Below are 24268 nucleotides of genomic sequence, written 5' to 3' on the forward strand. Positions count from 1 at the left end.
CTTCCACTACTCTGCGGTCACTGAAAGTACACAGACACTGAAGTTTACCATCTGCTGTGCCAAAATACCTGGCAACTGATGTGAAAACAACACAAGAAATCAATTGTCTACCCTGCATTTGAGCTCTGAAGTTTAATGATAATAATGTAATTTTATATCCTTGCCACAAACTCCTACAATAAATTAGATAATGTCTACACCTCTTTTAAAGTGAACAAAGGAGGGAAAAGCCCTATTTTAGAAGTTACGAGAGAAATAACTCAAATTAATTGCATGTAACACAGAATCTCAAGATGCCAGTTAAATAGCCATTTAAGATTCTTTAGGAGCTAGTTCATGAAATAACTACTATTGGAAAGGAAGCTGGCTTGCAGCAATTGGAAGCTTGCATGAGTAGGTTTTAATGCTTGTTAGGAGAAAGAAAAAGTGGTGAAGTAACAAGACTGGCCGTAAGTAAAGCTGTAAGTTTTAATTAAGTACACCCATAAAATGTATTTTTAAACCAATGCATTTACTCCTAGCAATCCAGCTGGTTTTGAAGTCTTAATATATATTCTCTTTTGTTCTTCTGAAGACATTTTAGCTGCATCTAAACCACTTCAGATGATGGGGGAGGGTATGAGAGGGTAATGCCAATTTGAACGCCTTACGTATATTTGACGAGGAAGAAACCGCACTCTTTAGCAGGTATTCCATGTCCATTTTTATAAGCAAGGGAAGGGTATGAGAGGGTAATGCCAATTTGAACGCCTTACGTATAATTGACGAGGAAGAAACAGCACCCTTTAGCAGGTATTCCATGTCCATTTTTATAAGCAAGGGGAGGGGATGGTGGAGGATGGATTTCAGAAAGGCTTGCAATGACGAGGCTCAGGATTGGTGGATGCCGTTGTTTGGCATGGCCCCCTGCCAAGCACTTATGTCTTTATATACTGTAAACAGATGACCGACCAGTCCCGTGTGTCTCTGTGTTCACCCTCTCCTTCTGGCTCTATCCATCTTCTCTTTCTTCTCTTTTTCATCTTTTCTGTAGACCTTTGCTGCATCTGTACCCCCTCAAGACTCTCTCTCAACAAGACCGGGCAAAAACTGCAAACACATCCTCCTCCATAAAAAATCTTTTTCAAGAAACCGCCTGTCAAGCCTTCAGCTGTTTGCAGTGTCGGCGTGGGAGAAAGAAACCATGTCTCAGCAGATGTTTCTCTTGATGGTGGTGTCCATGTGGCTTTTTGCCGGGTACTTCCTGGCAGAGGCAACATATTACAACCACCATATGTACAACCGCTACCGTGCGCTCAATCACCATGCCAACATGGACAATCAGCTCCCTCCAGAGGTACCTGTGGTGACGGAAGCAGTGGCCCCTCGTCCAGTCAACTTCAGTCACACCTTTTATGGGATCATGTTTGATGCAGGCAGCACCGGCACCCGTATCCATATTTACAAGTTCATTCAAAAAGACCCAGGTAAGTCCTTTCTCCATATTCCTGTTTTTGCAGATTAAATTAGCTCTGGAGTTCCCCAGATTACTTACTTGCTCCTCTTGTAGCTAGAATTTGACTACTGTTTGACTGATGGTCCTGACTCACATCCATGCTTCAGTGTAGCTTACACCATGAACTCAGAATGATCTTGAAGAGTCCCGCCTTGCAGACTCTGTGAACGGCTGCCCACTTCATCTCTCTCTCTCTCTTGATCGCTTTCTCGCTGCATCTGTCTCAGGAGCCTGTGGGTCATAGCACCTCTGTGTTTGCCGTGGTTCATTTGCTGCATGGTGAGAAAGCAAACAAAAACACAGGGGTGGGAAGAGGAAAGAAGGATGGAGAAAGTTGGGTAATAAGCGGCTGCAGTTTCATTTAATAAATTGCAGCCCTGAGCAATAAGATAAAGACCATGGGTTTCAGCTGAGGTTTCAGCTGATAATGCAATAATCGGTTCCACAAAATACCCATCAAATGGAGACATGGCATCACTCCTGATGAGGTAAACTCTGAGCCTTGAGAAACTCTTAATTTTCCTGTCTGGAAAAATCTTGGTGGTCGCCATTTGTGGTAAACATACAATAACCAAAAGTCTCTGCTCATGCACAAAAACCTTAGGAGATGGAGTCGAGTTGCCCACAGTCCATTGCTAATGTGCACCTTCTAATAGCAGACATCTTCAATTGTCCACTCTGACTTTTCTCTCTGTCTCTGTGTCCCACAGTTGAGCTTCCAGTGCTTGACAATGAGATGTACCATGCCGTGAAGCCTGGACTGTCAGCGTATGCGGATATGCCCGAAGTGGTAAGCCACTAACTTACTTATGACAACATCAGGGAATGTGTTGCTTTCTATTACATTTTAATAGCTTTGACATTTTCCAGTCTCCTCTGCACAGTGCAGATGAAAAAAGCCTTTTTTAACATTTCCACCAAAAATGACATCAAAAACACCTAAAAGTCTTTATTCAGCAAAATGGAATTTGAATTCTTGATGGAGCAGTTATTCTTGAGTTTGTGACATTTGCAGATATTCTAGTAAAAACAGTTCGCTTTATGCCAGTATATTTATGGTACATTAAAATTCTCTGGGTATTGAAACACCTTTTTGCTTGTAGCCAAAAAAGTTGACAATTAACCTCATTATAGATCATGGTATTGTCAAAGGACAGGACTAGAATGGATTTTTAGCCCACTTTGAGGAATTTTGGAATACTTATAATAACATGTTTTTTCATTTTCTAGGGTGGAGAAACCATTAGGCAGCTGTTGAAGGTCGCAAAGAAGACCATTCCCAAAGAGCAATGGATACAGACACCTGTGGTTCTGAAAGCCACTGCTGGCTTGCGCTTGCTGCCTCAAGAAAAAGCCAAAGCTCTTTTGGATGAGGTAAGGCTTTCTCTTCTTCACAGACAGTTTAGTAGAGAAACCAACCATCCCAAAGGAATAAACCACGTTGTGTGCAAGATGGAGAGAAAGAAAGACAGGAAAAGTAAGAGAAGAGAAACCAATAATGTGCAAAAGCAGCTGTTCTGAGGCTGTCTGGAATTGAATGGACCCAAATGCATTTTGAATTATCGTATTCAACGCCACCACACCAGCCGCACTTGTGGTTTCATGCTTGCCCAGTTTCAGACAAATTTTACCCAAGATTGATTCAGTGAACTTCCCGTCGACTCCAGATGAAAAGAGCTGGCTTGAATTTTTATGTTGTAACAACCAAATGGTTTCTTTCTTTATACGGTGTACATTACAGAGCAACACATGAGTCATGAACTCTTAGATTTCTTTATATTGTAGAGCTGAAAATGCACACAATGGTTAATATATGTAATTTCTGGTTTGTGTCCACAGGTCAAAGAAATTTTTGATGATTCTCCTTTCTTGGTACCAAACAACAGTGTCACCATCATGAATGGCACCAATGAGGGTACTATAACCTTTCTCTGTTTAACACATCCATGCTGAAGCACAAATGTAAATTAAACCTGCATCACAATGCACATACTTTGAAACATCCTTTTTACCCCAGCTTTCCTGTGTCTGTTATTGTGAGAGTGACCTGAGTGTTTAATATAGCTGTCTGGATTAAACTTTGTCTGGAAGCCTCCCACGCTCAATATAAAATAATCCTCCACATTTTTTAATTTCAGTTGAAATTAGGTTTCATGAAAACTCAGACATTCATGTACTTGTCTTGTGGTTTTATGAGGTGTGACTAATTTCACATCTCAGGCATGTTTAATTACCTGGGCTGGTCCCTGATGGCCCCAGTGTAGATGTACAGATGTATAATTTCAATGGATACATTAGCCTACATCTCAATGCCATACTATTGAATATATCAAAACTACTTGTTAAGAGTTATAGCAAGGTTCAAATGTCAAATATTGTCTAATAGTGATCGGTGTTTACCATGTTATTTAGAGCTGAGACTAAATAATTAAGTGTTCAAATTCTGCATCTCAACTGCATGGATTTTCTCTCTTACAGGGATCTTGGCATGGGTTACAGTAAACTTCCTCACAGGTACAGTCATACAATATTATAAGTTATTAAAGTATTCAGTTTAAGAGTAGCCTAAGAGTAGACCATGACTCAGCTCCCAACATGAACTCTTACAGCTAGCCCTAAATATATTCTATATTGCCCTAAAATATATACTTTTACATGCTATTCATGGATTGGAATACCCGATATTAAACAAGTTTGCTAAACCTTTGCACTGCAGGTCATCTGTATGCTAAAACAAGGAAAACGGTTGGGATCCTGGATTTGGGTGGGGGTTCAACTCAGATTACTTTCCTTCCTCGGTTAAAGGTATAATGATAAGACAAAACCACAGCCGACATATACTACTTAGAATTTTCAGTTGTTTTTTAGATTGACACTATTCTCCTCTCTTTCTCAGAAAACTGTGCTGACTGCTCCTTCAGACTACATTGCCAAAATCAACATGTTCAACAGCACTTTTGAGCTGTATACTCACAGGTCAGATAGCTTGGCGATACAAACAGCTATTTTGTCCCTTTCCAGACAAAGAAAAACAATATGTCATCCATGGAAAAATTCATTTTTATGATTTTTCCATTTGCAGTTATCTCGGAAATGGACTTATTGCTGCACGACTGGCAACTCTTGGCGCTCTTGGTGCTGATGGTAATTATAAATAAAATTATTTTATATTTTCTAAATTTGTTTCATAATGGATGATTATTCATTTCTCACAATACTCGACCTTCAGGTCTTGACTGGAAAGTTTTCAGAAGTTCTTGTTTACCCAAAAAATTCAGAGAAGACTGGAGCTTTGGCGGACTCACCTACAAAGTCAGTGGAATTCCAGATGGTGAGTGACCTCAGTCCATAAAAAAGTCAGAATTATTATTATTATTTGTTTATGTTTGCATGCAGTTGCAATTACAATTTCAATTCTCAGTGGTTACATCTCAGTACAATGGTCAATTCTCATTTAGTTACTACATTTTTGCTTTGATTAATGTACTGTTTCATGCAAAAATGTCACATTCAGATTAACTTCAAGCTTCCATTTATAGTCAGAATGAAACTAAAATCTGCTCAGGGTCTTTTTCTGCCTATTTAAATAGTCAAGTTCACTCAGTTCACTCATCAAATGAATCAACACTCTCTAACCACAGACATGTAAAAAAGATCACATGCTTGAGATTTAGCCAAGCCTTTTCTCCCTGTAGCAGTGTTGTGGTGCAGAATTACCAGCTATGATAGGCCTTGTTAAGCAGTCCATATGGTTTCCAACTGGTAGACCTGACCAGTCAGTTAGCTCCAGGTCATATGAAAGCTGCCTATTTGGAGCTTCCTGTGAGGAAACCTCTCCCTGAAGAGTTTGTGGCAAACCCTCAAACTCACCGCATTATGTTGTAAGGAGCTACTCTCCATTCAAGATACCTCAGATATCAAGCACCGGATTAAGGTAAGGTTGGACCGCCCACAGAATCCTTAATGTCTGTTTATACAAGGATTCTGGGTGTCCTACTGGAGGCTAAATTGAGTTTACCAGGTACTGGGTATATATGGGATGGACACTGCTGAGCAAATATACCCAAGCACAGCATAAAAAAAACTATTTGTGATTGGTTGCTTCACATGTCGGTCAGACTGACTGCTCCTATCTAAACAGGGATTAAGTGGACCACCAGACTTTATTTACTATCTGAAAAAAAACTTTAATAGACATTAATAAAGTAAATACATCTGGTCCTTTATTTCAAGGTTTTGCAGGGTACAAGTTGTGCTACCAAGAGGTAATGCGGGTGGTGAAAGGGATTGTGCACCAGCCCTTTGAAGTCAAGGGAAGCAGCATCTTCTTTGCCTTCTCCTATTACTATGACAGAGCTGTGGAGTCTGGTCTCATTGGTAAGAAGGTCTACATTAGAGATAAGGGTCAATGCTATGGAATATCTACAAATTATTAATGATTCTTTAAAAGTTATGCTGAACAAAACGTATTTTCTCAATCATTTAGAAGGGTCCCGTGGCGGTACAGTGGAAGTCAGGGATTTTAAAAAGAGAGCCAAAGAAGGTAAGACTTTGGATGTTCTCCTATTCTCCAAAGAACACTCAGGTCAAAGTCCTGCTGCACACATTGCACAAACATAAACCCTCGGTGCTTGTTTGCATTTGAGGTTCTCGACAATCACACTGGCTTCACAAAATGATAGCTCTGCCACCACATAAACATAGGTTGCATCTTTCCCACATAAATACTTCTGCTTGCGTGTGTTCACCTTTTTTTGAAACTCTCCGACCCACTATCTCAGCTTTTCCATGCCCTTACTAGAGTTCTTGAACAGAATGTGATTCATATGTCAGTTTGAGATTTGAAATTGATTCATGGAATTTTGGTAGATTGTGCCCACCACTAAATATCCGTAGAGATGATTTATCACTAGGGGGAATGAGTTGGCACATTATTTAAGGCTGTTATTTGTACGCTGACACTGTCGCATGGTTTCGATGAACCACATTTGGCACATCGGTTGTTCCAGTGGCAGCAGCCCTGTGGATACCCACCTCCTCCCTGACCGTGAGACAACACCTTATGCCCAATATCTAACTGGAGGCAGGCAGGACTTAATGTCTCACGTTTTGCGGGAACACTTGGTATCTCTCGTCATTTGGAGCACGATCAGCACTTGTGTACGACCTAGGGTATGAAATTATTCATTACCACTTTCCTCATCGTCTCAAACTCGTACAAATCATAGTGTTAGCAGGAGAAAAAAAAAACTAAACATTGGGTAGACCTGTTTCACAAAGATGTGCCAGACGGTTGTAGCAAACACAGTACTGGTGCCTCAGTGTCTTACCTGATTTTCCCCAGACTCTGACACACTGTAGCCTGAAAATCAACAGTCTGGGACTCACTGGATAGTGTGTACACTATGCTTATCATCTCTTGAGCAACATAGGAATCTTTTAGTCTTTTAATCTTGTCATGGATTTTTATTGCCCAATTCTGTACTCACAGAGTTACAAAATATTTAAATATTCTGAAGGAAATGTGATTGGTGCTTGTCCGTGCAAAACTCTTCGCCATAAGCATTGCTATGTGGTTGCAAAACTTTCAAAGCCATTCTTAGTGCTAGGGTGTTCTGGGTGGTTGCTAGTTATTTGCCACCACTTTCCTCAACAAGCCACCCAATTTGAAGGATAACTCATGTCTGTAGCACAGATTATGTGGGATGAGAAATGCGTCAAGGTTTAATACTAAGGCTCAATGGTTCGTTTAAATCTCTAACTTTAAGTATAAGCAATAGTAAAAAGCTTCCCATAGCAAGCACAGCTAATTACTGTTCTTTGCTTTTTCTTGAACAAGTGTGCAACAAGATGACTAAATATCGTCCGATCAGCCCCTTTTTGTGCATGGACATGACCTATATCACATGCCTATTGAAAGAGGGATTTGGGTTCAAGGACAGCACTGTTCTGCAGGTGAGTGGAAAATATTAAAACATTTTTTTTAAACAAATTAAAAAAATTTGAAACTGTATGGGGAGGATCTAATATTGGTATCAAACCTATTTACTAGCTCAGTGTTAAAACAAATTGCCAAGACATTCCTTGTCAGATGAAGTACCACAGATTAGGCAACAGCATAATGGATTAATGATCTTCTTCTTTTAAAAGCTTACTAAAAAGGTGAATAATGTGGAGACAAGCTGGGCACTTGGCGCCATCTTCGATCATTTCCACAAGCTCAACATTCATTAAAGCCTGCAGTCTTGCAGTGGACACCAGCATGAGGGGGAGCACAGGGGTCAAGCAGGTGCTCACCTGCTGAAGCAGCCCCTCTTTGTCCTCCACCATAACTCTTTAATTGAGTTTCAGACCTGCCCTGCACTGCAGCCCTATATCACAACGCTCCCCACTCTCATCAGTTAAAACATTACAGAACTGTTCACAAAGAAATCACTATATTTTTGTAAAGATGGCCAGGCCAGCCTGCTATTTCTACTGTATGTTTACATGTTTTTCAGTTGCCGTCTCACCTGAGACACTGTCTGTCTGTCTGTCTAACTTGGCAATTTTCAAAGTTCCAGTGTATAATGAACCCATTTAAAGCTCCTGATTCATGCTGTTGTGCAGGATATTGTGCTGTGGGATACATGTAAAAACATTGTGTTTATTAATGTAGTTTCTGTCGCTTCCTCTGAAGTAACTTAGTGCTTGCAAAGTAGTGTAGTGCTGTTTTAGGTTGTGGTAAATTATACTGAAATTTCTGTTTAGTGCCCCTATCTAGCACATAACACTTTACAGAGTAGATGGTTCAGCTACAGCCATCTGCATATGTTTGGGATTAGCAATTTACCCTGGGGTTGATTGGGCAGGTAGAGATAAGGACAAATCATACATGTACAGTCACTTTACTCGAGCACATGAGTGCTGTTTTACGTATTAATGAGTTATGCATGTATTTATGCTTATCTGTTTGTATGTTAAGAAGCAGAGTTGAAGAGCTGAGTTGGAACATTTTAGAAGCATATCACTCTTGAAGAAATTCTATAGTGTATATTTTTTTACCCAAGTTCTAACCAGATATGTTTTTTAACACTGAATGGCATGCAGTTGAATACACTTGCATTGCAGCCATTATCTAACTAAAAAAAGGTATGTAAATGCTAATTTATAAATGGCTCAATACTTGGATAAAATATTACTCAAATGACTACTGGTTATTAAAGTAGACATTATGTTACTGTATTAAAAATTGAGTTATTTTTATGCCAACATGAGTTTAGAGTACCTTGAACCTCATGTATGTCTTTAAACTTGGGTTAGTTATTGTGAATGGCTCGAAGTCATTTTAGTCGGTCATTATGTAGAACAGCATTGAAATGTTACTGCTTTGTGTATGCAGAGATGCTCAGGTGTAACTGGGCAGAACAAGGTTACATTTTGTGACAGGTGCATATTGCTGACCGATTTAGGACCATTTTTTGGCAGTATCATGTTAAGTGTGTTTTGTGACTATTGTACAAATATTTATTACATGAATACTTGCTAAATATGCAGTGTGCAGTTGTTGCATCTCGTTAATTCAAGTATACCTTTTCATGTATTTTACTATGTCTGTATAGGCTATACACTTCAGTAATGTACTGTTTTTTTTTCGTTGTTCAATTTATGACATGAAATAATTTACTGCTTTGCCATTTTTAGAGGTATTCTCGACAGCAAATGCTATAAATATGCTTTCCAATTCAATGTTGTGTATGAAGTGACAACCTATTGTACATGAATAAAAATATACGAGAACAAGATGTTGTTTGATAGCTTATTTAAAAGGGATTTTAAAGATGAAATACACCTAGCCTACACACCTCTCTTGAGCCATCAAGTAGATCTATTCTTGAACGTTACAGGTATTTTTCTCTCAAACAGTGTAGAATCAGGCTGACGTAACATTAATGGTAGTGGCCTATAACTAAAAAAAGAAACTATGTATACAAGTAGCTACATATAGCAAACATTATAGACGACTATTGCTTGCTTACCTACTCAGAATGAGACGAATAGATTTCCTTGTTGATCCAACTGGGAAGTAATAGCAACCATTTTACTGTCAAGTCGTTTATCTCCCATTATTTACAGATGGGCGAATTAAATTCGCGCCAAATTATGAAAACTGCAACCGCATGCTAATAAACGTGCGTCTGTGTGAACTTTCATGAGATGTGTTAATTTGCTTGAATAGCTAGAGCGATCTTAAATGTAGACTTTAATTTGTCTTCATTGGTAAATTATGATTTAGGACACTGGACTCACATTTAAAAGATACATTTTGCATCACTTACAAATAATTCATTCTCATTGCAGTTCTGTTGTAGGCTACATCTTTATCTTACAAATTTCTGGCAGTAGTGGATCACCAACATAACGCAAATTATGTGATTAAAGATATGTATTATTATACCTTTGACTTAAGAAACCTAATTTAGTTTTAACAGCTACTCCACAACTTCTACAGGGAAAACTTTCGACAACCAGTCCATACCTGTACAAAACTGAATACATTAGGTCATAAAATAATGTCTGGGAAATCATAACAACTGAAAGAAGTTACAACCATATAGATTTATTATTTATGAAATATAAATCAATATATAGATTTATGAAATGTGATGTTTTTCTGGAAATGTAAAAATGTTTGGTACACATGCACATTTACGTTCTATTAGTAAAGGCGGCAGAGTAGTAGTTACATCTTAATATGGGTGATTGGAAAATATGGCATAAAAATGTTTTCCTACGAATTCAGAGGAATAAAATATAATTTATTAATTTACACTTATACATTCCAGGAACAAAATCTTCTAACATTAGAGGTCCAGCAAACATCCAGTATGCAGCTAGTGTTTTACTTGCTGGCATAGGCCATGATCTGCTCCTGTGGGTACAAGAAAAAAATATAACTTGAGGTAAGGGACTTACAGGTATGCAATAGTCATAATTCACAATTTATAGTTTTAAATTGAGAAATGCACATCTTCCAACTTTTAATCATGAAGGGTGACACAAGTCCTTCATACATTACATTTTAGACACATAAACTGGCTGTAACATCTATAATAGAAACAGCAAATGTGGGAGATATCCCTCAAGGCTTAAGACAAGTTACTGGCCCTCTGGTTGGAACCACTTAGTAAAGTAATGAAGCCGTTTCATAAGACTGGCCTGTAATAAAAGGAGTGTGAAAACACAGGCCAACACCACCATGCACAGCCCTTCAAACTCCACCCACACACTTTCGGTAACAGTAAATTTAGAGCTAAACATAGCCATAGTAGTAGCTCCTGACCATGTAAATTACAGGCACGGATAAGAGTAGAAAGGCATGTAATCAGAGGACAAGGTGGGGGGATGGGGTTAGAGAGGGGAAGAAGTCAGAGGAAGAGTGAAAGAGGAAGCAAAAGTTGGAGAGGTGAAAGAAGGCTGAAGCTGGAAGCAGAACAGAGCAGAGAAAGAGCCACAGATGACAGAAATGAACAAGAACATGAGTGGACTGCCACAGAGCTAAGGAAAAGAACAAGGTCCAAAATAATGGAATACGATGGAGAAAGGGAACAGATTGTCCAATACTTTAAGAGCAGGAAATAAAAATAAATCTGATATTTTGAAGGAATTGTGGGAAGAATAAGAGATGTGATCATACTTTAAGTGGAGGCAGTGCGTTGGTAGCCTGCAGGCCGAAGGTTCTCAATAGAACCATAGGGGCGGCATTAGTGGAGTACAGTCTCTTCATGAGGTCAACGGCTGCCATCATAGGAAGATTGTGTCGCTGACGTTCAGTCTCGAACTCCAACAAGTGCTGCATGGCTCCTAGAGTTCAAAGGAACAATGGTTAAACAGTAAAGCTTATGAAGTACTCTCTTTTTACAGCACAAAAGTTTTCCTTTATGTTATCCATTTGGTACTTGCTGTCTGCACAGAAATGAAACCTTTTAGAATTGAAATCTGTTAATAAAATTTTATCCCATAAAATTCTGGTAATTTTCATCCAAAATCTAAAATCTGCAATATGAATGGATATGGAAATCATCAGTTATTGCTCTTAATTATACATATATGAATCAGTCAACACTTCCTCATAAGATTACCATTTGTGGCTGCAAAGAAATTTATGTGCAGTTTTTGGCAGGAGTGACAAGTAAAAACACTGTATACCGCTCCAGGACAACCAGTTCTTATTACTAAAGTTCACCCTCAATATAAGGAAATGGAAAAGAGCTTATGAAAAACCACAAAGAGCTCCAATGGGCTCTTCTGAACCAAAAGTATGCTACTTCAGGTATGAAATACTCTAAGATCTGACTGTACATAGAGCCTTCAAGTCCTTTGTTTCTCGTTTCGTTTCTTCAACGCGAGGCAGTTCTTCACAATATAGCTTATATAATATATGAGTTTCTAATTAGATATGCAAATTACAATACTTCATCTAATGCTTATTAAATGAAAATGTTTGATCTACATCTCTAGAAACTGTCATGCAAGTACAAAGCCAGTGAATGATACATTCAGCTTGACTGCTGCTGATATTGGAACACTTACCAAGGTCTTTTCCATTAAATGCTGCTTGGCTAAGAACTTTTGTGAGATAGGCCACATCGCCAAAGCCCAGATTGGCACCTTGGCCTGCTAAAGGATGGACTCTGTGTGCAGCATCTCTAAAATTGGAAAGATCAGAAAATACAGAGGAAACCTTTAGTCAGGACCCATATGTAACTTGACCGGCCAAACCTACAGAAATTTCCTCCTTGTGGATGCTATATAAAATTAGAAATACATCGTCACATAGGTCTCTGACAACCACATACTGTAAACAGTACAGCTGCACTATAAACCTATTGAGAGATTTCTCGTTTATATATACATATGGCTCTACACTTATGGGGAAAAAATTCAATTCCGAACAAATTCTCAAACCAAAAATCGTTTCATTCAACTTTGCAAACATACCCAATGATGGCAACTCTGTGGCGGATGTATTCTGTGGCATGGCCCATGCCTAACGGGAACATGACCCGGCTCTTTGGGCCAATACCTGCAACGCTAGGTGGAAGCTGACGTGCAGAGCCACTGTCAGGCATCAGGACAGAAAGGGCCACCCGAAACAGAGAGCCGGCAGTCTCCACCAGCTCAGAATGGTTCTCATTACTCCACTGGAGAGAGTGAAACGGAGAAGTGAACAACAGTGGCAATGGCACCAAAAGAATGATGTGTGCAAGAACCTCTATTCATAATAGAGTTGTTAAGCTTAAATTGGATGGAAGATGAGTGGAGAGCTCCTGCTAATGTCATTCCAAAATCTAAAATGTAAAAGGATGAATTGTGAAGCATTTTTTTCTAGAATGACTAAAAGCAAACCCCATAAAAGCCCATACATCTAGTGCGCTTTAAAGCAAGCAAGTTTGAAAAATGATTCTAAAAAAAAAAAAAAAATGAAACCAAATTATTCTTGTTTTTTGATATTTATTATTTTATATCCAGCTGAACTCTTTCTCTCTCGCTCTCTCTCTCTCTCTTTCTATATATATTTCTTTTTTCTCCTGCAATAGCATACAGTTTCTTAAAAAATTCAGGAATCACAAATTAATTGTGGTTGATTCATACATCAACACTCCCAGTTTCTATTAATAAAAAACAAACAGGAAAACAAAAAACCACAGGTAATACCTTACATTGGGGCACCTTCGAGTAAAAAAGGCTGAGAACCACTGCTTTGGAGGACTTTTAAAAGAGCACAGCATGGTCTTTTTCAAATGTCACTTTTATAGTGCTTTTTTGTTCCTTTTTGGATTATGACAGTCCCTGGTCACTGCTGCTTTTTTATTGAATGGGAAAGAGCTCCGTAAACATCCTTCAGTGGAACACCACAATTTGAAGAAATAAAGTCATATGGGTTTAGAACGACATGAAGGCGAGTAAATATGGACATGATTTTTATTAACTGAATGCTATCTTTATCTTGAGATCTAGAGGCAAGTTATACCTTCTTCCTTTTGTGCTATAAAAGCACTAAAGTCTTAAAACACAGGTAATTCAGCAAAGATGCAAAAAGCATGCCTAATTAAAGTAAAATTCTGAGCAGGCCACAAATTTGAGTTTGGTCTGTAGAAAAAACATTCCGTGGAGTAATGACCAACACTGGCAAACCTTGGGCTTAATTAACAAACCAGTTTTGATGGCAAGTGTGACTCAGATGCAAAGGCCTGTGACCAGTAAGGCCAGTAAAAATAGCCTGCTTGGGAAAAGAGGAGTTGTTATTTTTTTGACAGAAACACAAACAAGAAAAAAAGGGTGTGAGGGTCAGTTTAAGGGCATTCAGCCGAAATGAAGAGAATGCAGAGCACAGATAGGACATTTAAATTAGGGCAGCACAATTAATCGAAATTAAATCACAAAGGCAATAAGTCGCTATTAGGCAGAAACTGCGATTGTCACGCATATCTTTCAGTGAATAACGGTTTTGTGATCAGTAGTAAATCTCCATCCAAAGGCTAGGGGGCGCTCTCGTGCTGAAAATCCAAATATGTCCCAAAGAAGAAATCAGGGAAACGCTACAGCTGAATAAACAGAAGATTTATCTGCTTTCATCGATTCAACGTGACTAATAAACACACAACTACAGCAATATATGGTTTATCGGAGTTCTTCTTATTATAATTTATCATAATAATAAAGTATGTCTATAATGAAATGCTAATCGACATTAATCGACATAAGCCATTACCACTGCTTAGAATACAATGAAATATTGTGGGCCTTAATTATTCTGTTTAAGAAGCCACATCATCTCAAAGAAGGACTTATTTCAAACACTCGACTGATGTTATTAATTGAATTTGGAGTAAAAACATGTTATTAAATGTGGTATATTCACGTGCTCTCAGATGGAGCAGCATTTACTACACAGAGCCGTAATTCACTGAGAAGATATACAAACAGCTGTCATTATCGCAAACAATTTCATAATCCTACAATTATATTGTCTGCGATTATGAACACGATTTTACATAGCTTGTCAGAGAACTATGGCTATGTGTACTAAATGCTGCTCCACCTGAAAGCAGGTGATGGAGATTTACTATTAGTCACAGAAATGGCTTTACTGACAAAATGTGCATGACAATCGTGATTAATCGCATTCGATTAATCGTGCAGCCCTAATTTAAATCCAAAATCACTTCTTTATTATGTTATTCTACGTACCAAAATTTACTATTGCAATACTGTAATAGCACAGAACTTGTAAGGTGTTCAGATTAGGAAGGTGGACCATACATGTGGCGACAGTGTCAGTGTTTACTCACAAATGCAGAGTTAATGGCATCTACAAAGCTCTCTTCATCCAGCTGTAGAAGTTCTTCAGCATGCTGATGACTGGTGGACCAGACCAGCGAGCTCTCCGTGTCTGACAACTGCACAGCAGACACATACACCACGTCTGGGCTTGAGTGCCATTACAAACACAAGCATTTTCCATCTAACCACTAAGCGATATCCCGACGAGCCAATGAAACAAATCACAGTACAACTGACATCATTTACAAGTAAAAGAAACTCTTATAGTCAGCTCACAGGAAGCATTGCAATGGGTCCTGTTGGTAGGAACCTCTGCCAGGCTACGTTGTTTTCTGTGGGCTGAAAAACAATATTGCAAGGTTAATGCATTCAATGCAATCATATTTCTTCTGCAATGTGACATTTCTGAGCAAATAACAGTATTCAAGAAGCGTTTAGAAACAGATGATTTAACTTGTAACTGGAGGATCATCATACCTCAGACAAATGCAGAACAGCGACGACTGCTGATTGATTGTAATTCCATTTGACTGTTGGGATGCCAGCCTCTCTCCGCACCATTGAGTTTGGCCCATCAGCGCCAATCTGAAAGAGCCAATCAAACCTGCTTTAAGAAGTTAAGGTTTTGCATATGCAGTTATGCACTGTTCTGTTTGTAATACCAAATGACAAACTGGATAAATTCTACAAACCAACAGCTTGGTGTGGAGAGTCTTTCCATTAGCTAGAGTCACTTGAACCCAAGGGATGGCCTCAGAGACATGGTAAGGATGGGGCCAGGTGTACTTCACCACTTTTGTTCGGTACTGCACTTCAACATGGTCTGGTTTAGACATGAATGATAATCACACCAAAACACCATTACACATTAAAATAAAACACAAAAGGAGCATTAGTCTAAATCTCGTTCGGTTCCACTTGAGAAATGGGAAAAAACAAGAAAAACAAACAGGGTTTGGCCATGACAAAGTAAAAAATGAAGGACCATCAAACCACCTCATAAAACACAAAGTTGTTTTCCTTTCTCTGGTTGAGGCCTACTAGCACTGACATTTCTCTTAATGGCTTTGGCAAGTCACCCATGGCTGACTAATGGTGTTTATCTACAAGCAAACCAAGCAATACTTATGACCAGCTGCCAATATCCCGCACACAACAGAGAACAAAAGTAAAGGAAGCAGAAAATCCACTTTCCTTAGAATCACTGGTGGTCTAGCGCATGAAAAGATCCGGAATTACGCCTACATTTCGGACTTTGAGATCATTTTGTCCACAACATTGAACACTAGTTCTTGTGCACGGGTGAAAACTATTGGCTTGTTGCTGATTTGAGAGCAGAGTAACAGGAAAAAAAAAGCTTGCTGATGCATGTACGCTTTGTCTAGTACTTCAGCAGAAATAGCAGACTGTTAAAAAGCACCAACTTGACAGAAACACATGAACATGCACGTGCTACCGCACATCTGTTAAATGCAAGATGCATTTTAAAAAAGGCCTGTTTTTAAAAATAAGCCATTTTACAGAGCATGGCATGGAAAAGCCAAATGCAGAGCCTTGGAACGGTTTGGTTAATTACAACAACAAAATGTTACAGTAAAATGCTGTCCATGCTCAGGCACTCAGAGCGAGTGAGATGCTACGGCTGGAAAGGAATGTTTTTTGTTTTTTTTAAATGGGTCAATAGACCACTGCACGTGTCAGAACTGGGTGGCAATTCTCGTGGGGCTTTTGACTCCCACCAAAAGTAATGTGCTGGATGATCGAAAAAGCAGGAAAAACACGGATGTGTCCAAAGAAGTGGAATCTTTAGGATTTCGAAAAAACAGAAGAAGAAAGATGTTCAAAAGGAGTACGAGTACAAATAAACATTTTGCCAAGACAGGAAGGATTGGCTTGTGGTGACATCATTTGCCAAGCCATCCCTAAAACTAATTAACATGGAGACCACTCAGTACTCGATAGTGCTGGGGAAAACATTTGGAAAAAGCACAGCAAAAGCAACGATTAGGGACATTTCATCATGTAATGATAAAAGTTCACTGTGCGAAGCAATGATTAATAAAACAAACACATAAATTGAGCCATACAGATGAAACATCAAAATGTGGATCCGTTACCAGAAAGAGTCTGCAGCTGTTTGGTGAGGGCGGCCACAATGATGTCGTTCTCAACGATGTACGCCATCTCGTCCTGCAGATTCTCCTTATCAAATGTAATCAGGGCATCTGAACAAGCATCCCAAACCTAAAGCAAAGAACCAAATTATTGCTGTGGTTTACAACTCTATCCTCATGTGACCGCTCAGGCGCTATTTATGGATTTCCAAAAGAGCACGTGCTTCATTGAACTTGAACACATCAAAGCAGTTTGACTGAGCGAAGAGTTTTGCCAGACACTCCAACCAAACATCAGCCACCAACAGCCTTTGAGGTTGCACGGTTGACTTTGTAAACGCATTGGGGTGAAGCAGAAATGTAAAATGCCATTCTTCGTGGCGATTTATGCTTGTATTTATAGTTAAGCCAATAATAAATAACAAATATGCGAACATTACTGTCGAGCTAAGTTTGTTTCATCCAAGTTGCCTTGCAACTTAGTTCATAAAACATGCAGAGGGTTTTAAATGCAAAAGGTCTTGGTGATGGATGCAGCTATATTTAAAAAACTAAAATGACTTGTAACTAAGGTGACTGGCAAACACCTAAATCCGTGAGTAAAATGGATTCAGAAGGACTGTTCTATCCTTCTTGTTTTACAGCCATGCTAAAACCACTAATAGTAGTGTTTTTGCCATGTTTGATACATGGTTACGTGGTAGATTTAAAACGTGACCAACCCACAATTATAAGGATTTTACACATAGGAAAAACACAGCTGTTGATAAGTTTTGGAGTTGCTATGCACATCCAGTCGCTGCCAAATTAAAACGTCCCTTGCCAGAATGACCCTTTTAACGCGATCATTTCTGTAACAAAGATACCAAAAAGGATGAAAACAAATCTAGCTGATAACACTTTAGGGAACCTCCACACTTTTTTTTCTGGAAACAATGCACTTCCCAAGCCCGCTTTAGTCGCTTTCCTCCAACCGCTTGATTTTAATTGGAGGGCAAGAGGGAACCTAGCTCAGTTTCATCCTTGTTTGGACATAAATGCACTCACAAACAGACAACAACAAAAAAATATATATTCTTAAAGGATAAAGGAAAAGTATAATGAGTGAGGTATATCACTAAAAAGTGCACACTGATGACACCCCTTAGTTTGTCCAGAAACCACAGGATTTCATTCTGGCAGTGAAAAAAATCCACATCTTACAGGAGAAACCCCAAAACAGCATAGTGAACGAAGGGGGCTTTAACTGATCTCCACAGCTTTCAAAATCCTCTCCCTGCATCTCAAATAAATCTTCGTAATTAGTAGACACGGTTAGCTTTATGTCATCCCGCTAAATAAGACTAATAGATAAACTGTGGCCAGCAATCAAAACCAAGCTTCACTGTCAGGTTGCAATGCGGAGTTTGAGGTTCTGCATCTCTAATGTATGTTTTGTATTCGGAGGCTGTGGTTCTGTAGCATTGATTTATGGTTGGCTGCTTACAGTGCGATGAGTTAAACAACGAAGAGCAAAACACGACACAGCTGTTTTTAATGGAGTGGCTTCCTGCTAGGAGGAAAATAAGCAGGTAAGGTCATAGTAAATAACTGTGTTGGTTACACATAATGTGTTTTATTTAGAGGTTAGCTGCTTTTAAATGATGCAAGTTTCTTTTGGTGTGATACTTGATTAATCCATTTACATATTTAATTGTAAAGTGCTATACTTAGTAGGGTGTTCTGATGGACATTATATGAAGTGGCAGGTAACATTGTGTGCGAATATGATTATCATTCAGTAGAACGTGGAACTATCATTGCATAATGGCACCGCCCAAGTAATCATTGCATCACAACACACTGGTTTTACTGACCTGCATTTTATTATATGGCTTGCATCTCATATTTACAATATGGTCCCAAGCACCAAGACCTGTAACACAATAGGACACAATTAAAAAGGTTACCCTTTATCATATACAACCACAGCTAAATGTAGTAACGGAAAAAGTACAAAGCGCAAGAGAGAAGGCTACCTACTGACCCACTTCCTGGTGAATCTTACATATACAAACATCATACTGTAAATAGTTTTAATGACAGGAGTGCAGTTTCAGAGCTTTGAATGGAACAGATGTACTTATCCTCACCACAGACCTTATGATTGGATTGTGCCTCCACATTACCCAAAGTACTGGTTCTAAATGATGCCCAACATTGCCCATAATGCAAACATGCATTCTGTGGACACAATCAAAAGCATATGTTTCGTTCAACATAACACACTGTGTAGCCTGGCAACGGAGGGTGGCTACTACTACTGTCCAGCTAAAATCTGTTGTTTGTTTGTTTGTTTGTTTTTTTAGCCAAAACCTTTCTGTAGTTCTTCATTTTGATATTTGTGACTTTTAAAAGATACTGGTAAGAAATTTGATCTGCTATCAAGGACTTAAGGGAACTGTCCTTTTAATCAATGTTTTATAGTGTATGAAAAAATGCAAGTCATTAAGGACAAAAGAGAACGTTTTCAATAAAAACAATATATTCTGTTCCCCAATGAATTAATCCACACTATTATGTAGATATGATTATAGTAATGATGATTATGCTTTTAGATCTTCAGTTTTTAGTTTAAGAACTTTTGTGATTTTATTGATTTATTAATTTTCAATTCATATTTAGTTTTAGTTATTTTAAAACTTGAACTCAAACATATTAATTTTAGTTAACTGCCAAGGCAACAATTCAAAAGTTCCATGAGTTATTTATATTTTACAATAAGGTTAAATTTGTTCACATGAACAATGAAAAAGCATTTATTAATCTTAGTTAATGTTGAATCCAACATTTACTAATAGATTAATAAAATGAAAAGTTGTATCTGTTAATATTAATTAGGGCTGGGTATTGTTCAAAATCTTTCGATCCGGTGCCAATTTTGATACCTCAGTTTCGATACCGATTCCTAACAATACTTTTTTCGATACCATATGTTTTAAAATCCATTTCAACATCAACACAAATACATTAAACATAAAACTTTTATTTTTCACCTTAATTAAAACAAATTTTGGTAACACTTCACACTCAGGATAACATTATTAATACAACTGGTTGTGCTTTTTGGATAGGGGTGAGCCATTCAGGGGCGGAATGGGACCAAAAAGTGGCCCTGGACTTTCTGGCCCACAGCAGCCCACCCCATCATAACGCAAACGCCCCTGTTTTGATGTCATTTATTAATTTAATATTTAAGTAAACAGTTTGGGGATTTTAACCAATAGGGCAACTGATCCTCCGTTGAAAAAAAAAAAAGAACAGCAGCTGTTCATTTAGCGACTCGCCGACTCCTAGTGAGCGATACATGCTCATCAAGACAAACATTCTTCTAGAACTCACACTTTGCATTCAGTTAGCAGATCCATACGAATTATGCATGAAATAGAAGTTTATAAACTCAAACGATAGCTTTATGTGCTTAACAGATGAACTTGAAGTCTTTATTCATTCGAGATGTTCAATAATAGATAATCTTTGGCTCGGTAATACAAGTTCATGATGGTTAGCCCCACGTCCCGTGTTTTCCAATCCGATGGGCTATCGTTGTGAATAGTGATGTAAAATTCCTAACTTGATTCGCGTTGTACACTCGCTTGAAGGGGTGAAACGGATCATAGTTGATCGTTTGCACTTGTTTCTTGCTGATTCAAGCGTTTTAAATAATTTGCGCGCGTTCGGAGCTTGCGCTCACTCATTGAAAGCACGCGCTGCAAGCAGCATTTCAGACAATGGGCGTACAGAGAATGAATTCATCTTTCGCATATCGTAACTTCTGAATGAACACATACACACAATTATATCAAAATAAATGTCTGCATGTATTCTCGTAAACACAATCGGTTATGTTTTAAGTGAACGTATACAGTGGCCTGCTGCTCAGAGAAATTAGCTGTACCGGATAAATCTGTCTCTCTCTGTTTTTTAGACGACGTGAAAGGGGGCGTGTTTCAAGATACGCAATGGAGTAGACCAAACTAAACAGGGAGGGAGGGCAAAACACTCATCCAAACAAATGCTTCATTAAATTGGTGGTATGGCCAGGCGGGAAAGAAGTCGACCGGAAGTTGAAGTCGGCCGCGTGCTGCCATCTTGTAGCAGAACTTCACTTGCGTTAGCATCCCATTGACTCCCATTCATTTTGGCGTCACTTTGACAGCGAATAACTTTACATCTGAGGCATTTAAAGACTCCATTTGTCCATTATTTATTTCTAAAGATACACGGCAATGTATAAAGGGCTCCATTACCTTCTATGTTACATTATGGCCCCGTAGAAACAGTTTTTGTAAAAATAGGCTAACGATTGCATCATAACCACTCGACTCTCTGTCGCACAGTAGAGAAATTACCGTACAGACAGGAGGAGAAGCTCGCAGGCAATCGTGAAGACGTCAAGAGAGAAGTCCATAGATACAAGCCCTAGCATTATATTTTAAAATACTATACAAAATAATTAATCAGAATACTTACTCCTGCTCACTCACGCCAAAGAACTCCCCGCTCAAGCTCGCCATCTCTGCAAGATTAACAATGGCAGGTGGCACGCACAGCTACTAGAAGATTTATATCTGTCAGACAGGTTGCTGACGTCATCAAGCTTAATTTGAGTCTGCGCGTCAGAAACGGAAGTGCTAAAAATCGCTAAAAATGGGCTTCACTTGTCTCAACTGAGTTCCAATGGGGTCGCTGTGTCCATTTCTTTTACTGTCTATGGGTATTGCCGACACTTTTGTTGTGTGACTGCGAGTATCTTCAGAAATCCTCCCTGTCACGTCATGTGGTGGTGGACAGCCAATCACGGCGAATTTAGGTCCTTACATGCACGTATGCTACAAGCTCACACAGACACAGCCGCTTGGCAAAAAAAAAAACCCCGCCCGCTTGGCTTTTGGAACCGATATTTGGCACCGAAAGATAAATAATTTTCCGATACTCATAGTATCGAAGTATTTCGTTCGATACCATAAAGGCATCGAAGTTCGGTACCCAGCCCTAATATTAATGGACCTAAGCTAGCATTAACTAACAATGAACAGTTGTATTTTTATTAATGCATTGCTCATTGGAAGTTAATGTTAGGTAATGCATTAAATATAGTTAACAAATGGAACCTTATTGTAAAGTGTTATCCATTTCATTACCTTTATTCAGTTTTATTTTGGTTAGGTTTTGGTTAACAACTTCAACTTGGTTTTTAAGAGACTATATTCTATTTTGTATTTAATGGTGCTCTTTGTCCATTTTTGGAAGACATGGATGAATAAATTAAGAATTATGATTATATTTTGGAACTACCCAAGGTAGATAAAATGGCTTGTAGGGTGTTCCTTTATAGAACCATGTGAGTGTCATATGAACCACAGAGAAAGAAAATGTAAAAAGTCCGTACCACTAAGAAGCGTTGCTGAGCCTGGGCTGATGGAGCTGACCCTTGTACTGTAGGTCTCTGGAACCCTGTCCATTTCTTTTTTGTGACCAGCTTCCAGCAGAAGAATCTTTTTCCCTGCCAAATTTGGATCTAGACCTGAAAGAAGTACAGATTAAATGTTGTGTGGTTTCTTTTCTCCCCATTGCCCTTTCTAAATCACTGTTATGATGTTCCTTCTGGCATTTTGCATGTTTTACCAATGCTTTTGAATAAGAACTTATTAAAAGTTTGCATAAAATCTGTGCGTTGATTGCACGCTGCTTACTTTAGCACCCATTGTTGTACAACCGCAATTGCACCCTTCACCTCCAACTGAAACGCTTTCATCAAGCAAAATAATAACCTCTCTTTGCGTGAAAAAACAAGGGTGAAGAAAAGTCAGGGGAAGGACTTTATTACAACTGGGAATGCAACGTAGGAGAGTGGAGATGAGGGGCAAGAGCAGGCTGGGTCACTGTGCATGTCAGGGACACTCACTCACCCAAAGAACACGCCATAGCGGTGCCCACCATTCCCCCTCCCGATATTATAACGTCAAAGGGCTCGTTTTGAGAAGAGCTGGATTCCTCATCTCGCGCGGAGGACGCGACTCCTCGACGCAGCGCTCGCGCTCCATTGAGTGCCGTCAGTGCAGCACACTGCCGTCCTTTTCCGAGCACTGCTTGTGTAGCTTTCGTAAAAGTGAACATTCTAACGAGAAAACAGACGTTGTTACGACCAACAAGCCTTAAAGTATAATTCTAACCCTCTTCGTTATATTTGTCCTGTTATTGACAAAAACGGGTGTTGTATCTATCTATCTATCATCCAGCCATGTTGTTGAAAGATGAACACGTAAGAATTCTGTTTGCTACTCTCCTTCCGGATTTTAAAAGCCACTGAAATTATGACAACGAATCATGGACATTCCCAAAACATTTAATTTGTCTTTACTTTACCAGGTGAAATGTATGTCATACACAGTAGTATAAAATGACAGCAGCGTACAACTTGTGTCTTTTAAAACACTTTTACTTCTCAGCTCTTGTTCAGAGGTTGTAGCGCGATGGAAGCATGTTGATTTTAGCACCATCTGTCGTCGTGGAGGATGAAGTCAAGTGCGTTTAGTTTCTTTAAACGTGAACCTAGGCAACATGTATCAGTGTTGTGTTGCTTCACACAGTGTTTATTGATATAGATGCTGTTTTGTTTCTAGTGTTCCTGGAATAAACTCGTAGTGTGGTAAACTGAGGACTCGGTGCTGGTGCTCAGGCGCCGGTGGGTGGAGACTGTCACTGCCGCAGAGATCACGATATCCGCCGGTTGAACGGTTCCTGGGAGATGGAGTGTGTCTTGATCTCTCCGAGTTAATGGATGAGTGTTTGACTGATGTCCTCATAGCGGGCCCGATCACACCACGGATCAAGATGACAATGGTGAGAAAAAATCATTAATGTCGGTAGAGGATGTGGAGGACCAGAGTTTGAGTTCAGATGAAAACACGTCTGATATGTTCCAGTGTATTTATCGATTTAACACTGATAAATCTGCTTTTGTTATTGTTAATTTAATTAATTTCGAATCGCTTTTGGCGAAGGCGAACAACGAAAACAGCGTGACTATGCGCGTTTGGGGTTGCCATAGTAACAACATTTACGCTGGTGACGACTTTCAACACAGTTCAGACAAAACAACAACAAAAGACAACATCAATATTTTGATAACAATGTTATTTTCTTTTATATATATATATATATATATATATATATATATATATATATATATATATATTTATTTATTTATTTATTTATTTAAATATATATATAATTATATCAAAACATTCATGGGAATCAGTGCTGTCTATGGGACGTTGTTCGGTCAGTC

General features: G+C 38.9%; 2 protein-coding genes across 3 annotated transcripts; one reads left to right on the top strand and one right to left on the bottom strand.

Annotated features, from left to right (window-relative positions):
- Positions 1–777: 777 nt before the first annotated feature.
- Positions 778–9114, top strand: entpd5a (ectonucleoside triphosphate diphosphohydrolase 5a). The gene is made up of 14 exons (XM_059521093.1): positions 778–1466; positions 2206–2285; positions 2726–2869; positions 3335–3410; positions 3974–4009; positions 4212–4300; positions 4392–4471; positions 4578–4639; positions 4725–4826; positions 5729–5872; positions 5982–6038; positions 7335–7450; positions 7646–8916; positions 8947–9114. Exons 1-13 carry the CDS (start codon positions 1184–1186, stop codon positions 7727–7729), a joined length of 1353 nt encoding a protein of 450 aa, XP_059377076.1. The 5' UTR covers positions 778–1183; the 3' UTR covers positions 7730–8916; positions 8947–9114.
- A 960-nt stretch (positions 9115–10074) lies between these two features.
- On the bottom strand, positions 10075–23991 carry coq6 (coenzyme Q6 monooxygenase). 2 transcript variants are annotated; one of them, XM_059520764.1, is made up of 13 exons: positions 23344–23991; positions 22887–23095; positions 22367–22501; positions 18792–18850; positions 16939–17065; positions 15514–15644; positions 15299–15406; positions 15098–15160; positions 14830–14937; positions 12476–12678; positions 12068–12183; positions 11172–11338; positions 10075–10406 (listed from the first exon to the last, which is right to left on the bottom strand). In XM_059520764.1, the coding sequence occupies exons 2-13, from the start codon at positions 23092–23094 to the stop codon at positions 10377–10379; spliced, it is 1455 nt and encodes a 484-aa protein (XP_059376747.1). In that variant the 5' UTR covers position 23095; positions 23344–23991; the 3' UTR covers positions 10075–10376. The 2 variants fall into 2 exon arrangements, with proteins under 2 accessions (XP_059376747.1, XP_059376746.1); XM_059520763.1 differs by lacking the exon at positions 23344–23991 and having other exon boundaries at positions 22887–23324.
- Between the last annotated feature and the right edge of the window lie 277 nt (positions 23992–24268).

The sequence above is a fragment of the Carassius carassius genome, chromosome 32 (assembly GCF_963082965.1).
Source record: "Carassius carassius chromosome 32, fCarCar2.1, whole genome shotgun sequence".
Lineage (NCBI taxonomy): Eukaryota > Metazoa > Chordata > Actinopteri > Cypriniformes > Cyprinidae > Carassius > Carassius carassius.